The sequence below is a fragment of the Acyrthosiphon pisum genome, chromosome A1, assembly GCF_005508785.2.
Source record: "Acyrthosiphon pisum isolate AL4f chromosome A1, pea_aphid_22Mar2018_4r6ur, whole genome shotgun sequence".
Lineage (NCBI taxonomy): Eukaryota > Metazoa > Arthropoda > Insecta > Hemiptera > Aphididae > Acyrthosiphon > Acyrthosiphon pisum.
In genome coordinates this window covers 63,400,316-63,407,909 of record NC_042494.1, presented here as the reverse complement: position 1 = coordinate 63,407,909, position 7,594 = coordinate 63,400,316, and the positions used below count along the sequence as shown (strand labels likewise).

Below are 7,594 nucleotides of genomic sequence, written 5' to 3'. Positions count from 1 at the left end.
CTCTAAAACCAAAATTTGAATTAGTATATTTTTGGGTTTTTGATTATTAGTGAAAGTTTATGAAATATCTAGATATCCTAAATATTTTAGGGTTCTTTAAACGATTCTTCTATAAAAATAGTTGTTCGTAAGATTGTAGTTTAAGTATATAACAGTTAAAATACCCATTGTATACGTCTTTATGTTATAGATATCGACTACTTATTGGCAATAAAGGATTGGATGGTATTGATATAGATGGTAAATAATTTAACAAAAAGTTAAAAATTAATAATACAAATTACCACAGAATAAATTCTGTGCAAATACTTCCTTTTTAGTTACGCGTCCATTTTTATACATAAATTTGGTAATTTTTTTTTTCTATCATATTTGCATGCATAGTTTTGTGTTTTAAATGTTTTTAATCCTAGATTTGTTACATTAAGTTGAGATTACGGTTTAACTTGGTGTGAAATGTTAGGCATTGTCTTTTCCGTTAAAAATATTGTATTTATAGGTAGTCGAATTTCAGCTGTTAATTTTTTACAAGTAAGTCACATAATTAAACTATTTTTCAAAAATAATTATAAAATACATAATATCGCATGTAACTCTCGAATATAGTTTTGTATGTATTCCATTTGGGACTTAAGTGGAAATAACGTGCCTTATAAAGTAATACGTTTTTATTAAGTTGAAAACGTATTTGATTTTATCCCTGACAAAGTTGAGGTACCTATGTGTTGAACATAAAGTCTTGCGGTTCAGTGACTTGTAGTCTCGCAATAAATAAAATATTTAAGTGTATAAATATATTAGACGAAAAAAAGAAAGGTTTGTCAGACCTAATATAGTTTCTAGGATCAGAAAATAAATAAAAGTATTCTCCATTTCAACGTTGTTCTTATTAGGTATTATTTTATTATAGTTGTTACGAAACGGTTTTTACGGAACAGGTAGAGGTATATAAATTACAATATTTCATAGCCATTATATATTATGAATAATGACTGATAATTTTCCAACAAATAACAATACCACCAAACTACCATGTATTCGTATTAGCAGTGGCTGATGAAGTGAATATAATTTTCCGACAAAAACATCCGACTACCATATTATAATTATACTCTGTGCATAATATGTCGAGTTGCGTTTTGTTGCTTAAAATTAGTGCAGATAATGCAAGATTTGCACCCAAATTAATCAGAATCCGTCTAAGAAAACTTTGAACTAACCCGAATGGTCTCTAGTGAGTCTACTTCTATAAATGTGTAACGACTAAATTAACCACTGCCCAAAGTTTTGATATTTTTAGTAAGTACAGTTATTAGCACATGTATTTAAGTGTTTTAATTTTTTTTATTCGATTATTAATATAGGAAAATTTAGAATTTGTATTCATACATAAAATAAGCTAAATATTATGTGATGCACAATTAATAGGCCAGGTAGTGGTGTGATGGAATAGTTCAATGACTTTAAGAATTGTGACTTTGGTTTTTTTTATATCGTATTAGATCAAAATACATGGGTGAGGAACGAGTGTGCAATTTCTTGAAAGACGACTAGAAGACTATCGTCTGTTAATATTTATTTATTGGAATATTAACGCCAAACGGTAGTTAACAACGTAGGAAAGAAATATAATACAGTTAAATAAACACTTAAGAAGTAAAAAAAATACATAAACGAGTATCTAATTTTTCAGGCGTACAAGCTCTGAGTATGTGAATAAGGGGTAGGTCACGGCAGTACGAAGTGGTGTGATTAAATGTAGAAAAACGAAGCTGATTTCATGTAAAATATGTATGAAGAAAATCCCAAAGAGAATCTTTCTAGAAAATTGGAAGGCAACTTGCAGAGACCCATTTTAAAGAAAACTGTCAAACTTACTATCAATCAACTATAATTTGTGCCGCGAAAAGAGAGCTTTCATTTGTAGGACGTCACAGATAAGTGAATAGTCACGATGGGTAGCTGGGATATTATTAAGAATATAAGAAGCTTATTATGATAAATACCTAATTTAACTTGTTCTATAGGCGTAGTTGGTCGTTTGCAAGGAGGGGGTACCATACAACCACAACATAATATTACTTTGGTCAGAGTATAACTTATGTATACGCATATTATATAGTTTAGTCCAAATATATATGCTACATTACCTCCAAGAGATGTGTCCATCACACCCCTTAAAATAGCAGATTCGACTGCTTTTGAACAACCCTCCCAAAACGCAGGTTGACGATGATACGTTAATATAATAATAATATATTTAACCGTTTACTATACGCTAGGTACTATTATATCTGATGTAAATATCACAATCTCAATCTTGTACACATATACAGACGTAATGTTTAGGAGGGACGCGTCTCGGCAAGTTGGATGCAAACAAATAAAGCGTCCTGGGATAAAACGAGCGTGGTGTCGGTATAAAGCCAACCGAAACGGACGCGTGTCTACAGGGACCGACCGAACATTTAACCGAGTAGGTATATTATATGATACATCACAATATTATATTATGACGCCCTAGAGTATCACCGTTTAGTTTATAATATCCGAGCGCGGGTGTACATTTTTACGACTACGTGCGGATTCACGTGCGGTTGAAAGATAAAAAGATACCTAATGATAACGGAGTTGAAAAGGGCGTATACCGACAATTAATTTTTTAGCTTTTTTACCTAAAGAGATTACCCACTTAATAATAATATAATAGGTTGCTGGTATCTAATTACTGAAATTATAGGCTTACGGCACCTAAACACTGAAATTAAATAGGCTCAAAATATTTCAAAAGCAAAAGGTGACGAGGAGATTATATAAATTAACATCGGGGTGGTTTACGATATTGTTATATTAATTATACGTATTATATTAAGGTATACCTACACGATATCATAATAATAATAATAATATCACACTGGCGCGTCCTATTTTTCGTAAGTACCTATACCTACATTATTATTATGTTGGAGAACGCCTAAAAACGTAAGTATACCGTCTTCGCAGGGGTGGTTCATCGAGACGGATTAACTGAGACGATTCGTCTTCTCTCTGCAGAAGTTCGTTTTAATTGGTTTCATTATATTATTATATATACAAACGTAACACTTTAACTAATCGGTGCAATTACGATTCGTGCGCCGTTCCAGATTACGATTATTAATACAAGAAATTATTATATACGCACTCGCGATACGGAACGATAATATTATTATTAACTGAGTAGAATATTGTTGGGTTGCTGAAGTACTCAGCGTGTGGACAACGGACGGAAATCTGCCGTGGTTAGAATATTATGTATAGTTATAACGTAGCACTCAAGATTTGAAGACATGCTTATATTATTATAATATACGACGTATTGGTAAATATTTTTTATCAATGTGATTTAATTATTAGGAGAACAAAACATGGCGTCTTCAAAATAACTATTGTTACGTATAAGTTATAGTGAATTTGTTTTTTTATTAATTAAAAATACTGTTCACAACGTCGTTCAAATCGAATTGAAAAATATAAAAATAAAACTGCAAATAAAATAATTGTAAGTCATTCGGAAAATATTTAGGTGTTAGGTAAGGCTGTTAAACACTTCAAACACGCATTGTAATAATATATTATGTAATGATCGGCTGGTTTTTTTTTTTTTTTTGATTTTAGATTTTTGTTCACAGCCGAACAATATGCCTATAATATATTATGCAATATCAAATACTGCAATAAACGGGCGCACGCATTTCATTCTTTTTTTTTCTTTATCGAAACTCATGACGATTGACGAGCACGGTATATAGTGGATTTTCCCCGGACATGTAATAATATTATATTCACACGCGACAGCAATTAGTTTTGCTGTTTTACGTAGGTACATAGGTAATACATAGATGTATATATATATTATATATATTATATATATGATATGCGTTTGGAATTCGAGTGTTTTAGGTTTGCGGGCGCAACGCGATGGTTATCGTTGAAGGGTGTCGCGACGAATTGAAATCGATCGATTCCCAGGGCGGGGAGAAGAAATAATAATAATAATAAAAAAATTTGATGGGACGTAACAAATGGTATTTTGCTCGGTGTGAAAATACTGTTTCAGCGATTTGTGGGAGAACCTATAATTTAAAACCAGGTTTTTGTTTGTTTTTTGCGTTAACGAGGTGTTTATTGAGTGTTAAGCAACGGCGCACAACAGTTTTCGGGCGCGATTTTTTATTAAGCTTTTGCCGACCATTATAGGTACCTATGTGGGGGCTGAAGTACATAACATAATAATATAATATTATAGTCCATTAATATCGTCGACTGATTGTCCTCTATACTCACTGGCGTTGTGCTCGCAGTTGTATTTCTCCATGACGCACTTGTTGCCGAAGCTCAAGTTCACTTTGGCCCCATCGGATCCACAAATCGGGTTGTAATCGTTCGGGCACTCGGACTTGCATTTACGGGCTGGCGACAGTGTGGTCGTCGTGCTGGTCGTCTTCATCTTGTGACTAGTGCCTATCTTCTTGTCGCCGGCTGGACTACCATTGACTGACACCAACGCGACGGTCAGACCTACACAATATTATGTATACAGATAACCGTTGTTATAATTGTATGATTATTGGATGGGTTATTGGTTTGTCTGTGTGTGTGTGTGTGTATGTGTGTGTTAATTTTGCCAATGGGTGGGTTCCTGTAAAGTATTCGTCGTTCGAATGTCTCTTTAAGATTTTTTAGGGTAGGTATAGCGTTAGTACACTATTGGAAAACTAACTGTCAACATTGAATCAATATACATTTATTATCACTGCCCGGTTAAGCTATACTACGACGTTATTTGTGCGAGGTTTATCAATAAGTTTTTTTCGAAGATTGTTGTAGGAGAGAGTATAAGACACGTTTTTAATGTTTATAAAAAAAATAAAATAAAAATACGGTGCGTTTAAATTGTTATTGACGTTAAATTATTGGTGTCTTTCAGAATTTTGTATTTTTCTAAGATACGTCGTGTCAGTGTGTCATGTATAAATACATGTTTCTATCCGGAACGTAACTTTAAGGGGAAAATGCACTATATAATCATATTATGCATTATGTAATTATGACGTTATGTAACCACTTACATTTTATGAATAGCTGTCATAGAGCTGGAACCATTGAACAATCTATATAGGTATAAGACAATTATAGTTTTTTTTAGGGAACAACAAGAGAAAATGTCTTTAAAAAATTAGATAAATTATGATAGGTACATTATAAATGTGAAACTATGGCTGAAAAAATATCACATCATAATTTTATTATGAATAAGACGAGATTGTATTTAGAGAAAGATTAGTGATGAACTAATTATAATTACTTGAATTCAAAAAAAATTAACTCACTTCAAAATCGAGAAAATAAAATGGTTCTATGACAAAACAAGTTGTTATTTTATTTAGACTAAACCTGAATTTTAAAACCATATTTACCATCTGGATTGTGGATTAACGAGCGTTATGAAAAGACATTGTATAATTAACAAAAAAAAAAAAAAATAATAAAGTAATGCTATGTATTCTCATAATAAACACACTGCAGAATTTCTCATTGGTAACATATTATCAGATAAAGTGAAATATTGCATAGCGCGGCCGCGTTTATTAAATTATTTGAATATCGACTTGTGTTGTAGTCCTGTCATTGTTGCTATCTAGGACAAAAGTTAAAAGTAGTATAAGATGTCATGTACAACAATACTCGTCGTATAGCGATATATTATTTTGTATTTTCATCACTATTGCGTTACTTTTCAAATATGATTTTAATATATTATCATATACTTTATACATAGTATTATTATTCAGTGCAGAAGGAAGTTGCTCAATTTTTGTCACTTTTGAGGGAATAGTGAATACCAGAATATTGTGATAGAGCATGATTCTTTTATCTCGTGCAAAAAGTGTAGTAAATTATAAAATTTCAAACGCTTAGTTCCGAAAAAAATTATTTGTTTGCTATGAAGTTTTGTTTCTGAATATTATTCACTTTTGTTTTTTCATTAAACTGATACTATCTGAGCGTGCGGCTATAAAATAATAAGATCCGAAAGTAATGTACTGGTTTAGAATCTTTAGACTCGAAATTATTTATGAACACGCCTGTCGTCTGACAATAAAATATATTAAATTATATTGGGGGAAAAAAAGTTCTTCTTAAAGAAGCGTGTAAGTCATTGCCTATAGTTGATATTTTCTTTTAACAGTAGGTATATTGGGTATTATCCAAAAAATAGTGTTCAGTGGCTCCCCAAATTTATTTGGTTCACGCCTCCCCAAAAATAAAAATAAATCTTCACCTACAATAAATAATATTAAATTAACTAGCAGGAGAAAACTAGTTTCTATTTTATTAAATTATAATTATGACCCAATAATTCAAAGAGATAAGATAAGAGTATTTTTAACAGATATAGTAGAGCATAAATAGTATAAAAATAAGCGTATTTATATATATTTACTTCACGCCACGCCACCCCACTACCGTGGGTAAAAATTGCGCGTCACACAGCGTGGGTTATCACAATATATTATACACAACCATTGGGTGATTGTATAAATAATATCTCAGGTCTTAGGTCACACATTGAGCAAAACATAAAGTTAAAAAAAAAAAAATTGAACAAAAAAATGTATATTATTTATTAAAAAGTTATTTCTAATTATGTCTTACTTTTTATATGCTAAATGTACGAGCTATAAACGTGAGGAATATTATTTAGTACTTACTATATAATATTGTAAATTATTTTGGTAAATTTATTATATTTGTTTAATTTAATTATGGAACCCAATATTATCCTTAGCAAAGAGTTCAAATGTTCAATATCATAATTATATAGACTTTTATTGTTTGTCGTGGGTTTAAAGCCAAACAGAAATTAAATTTGATATGATATGGAACGTAGGTGGTACTTACGACCATGATCCTAAACACAGGTATTATCTTTAAGAAAACTATTAAAAAAAACACTGACATTTATAATTTAAAATTAAATAAGACTCAAAGTTTAATCATAAATGGATCACGGAAATAACTGATAGTATAATATGTACTGTGTTAGTGTGTTATTGTAGTCACCAGGTCCTATATAATATTATAATTATCATGTCAGAGACCTTATTTAATTAGTCTTCGTTCAAAGTTGAAACATTTTTTAATTTAATATGTCTCGCAATATGGACTAAAATATAGGTACCTATATGATATAAGTGTATAACTAATATGCATTTAGCTACCTATAATGGACGGATTGAACACTATTTCATAAATCAGGATACTTTCATAGGCACCGAAAATTCTTGATTAATTCAACTATATTGTTTTCAATGTTTTCAGAACTTAACGCAGCTGGATGTGTTGAAATTAAAATACACAATATCGCGCTGTCAAAAAAATGTAATCTAACACTGTGAAGTTCTTTTAACATGCCTAAAACTTTTTACATCACTCACACATACTGAGTAGGGTATAAATGTTTTTTTTGTATTTTTTTCCAAAGAGTTTATAACCCACTGAAAGTTGCACGTGTGAATTTATTGTACTATATTATATTGTAATTTGTAGT

At 31.0% G+C, this 7,594-nt stretch overlaps 1 protein-coding gene across 1 annotated transcript in view; it reads right to left on the bottom strand.

Moving 5' to 3' along the window:
* The window catches only part of LOC100302430 (kazal-type proteinase inhibitor), a 36,419-nt gene that overhangs the window by 28,537 nt on the left and 288 nt on the right, over nt 1–7,594 (bottom strand). The window contains 1 exon segment of the mRNA NM_001163101.1: nt 4,327–4,560. Within this exon segment, the coding sequence (NP_001156573.1) occupies nt 4,327–4,560 (234 nt within the window).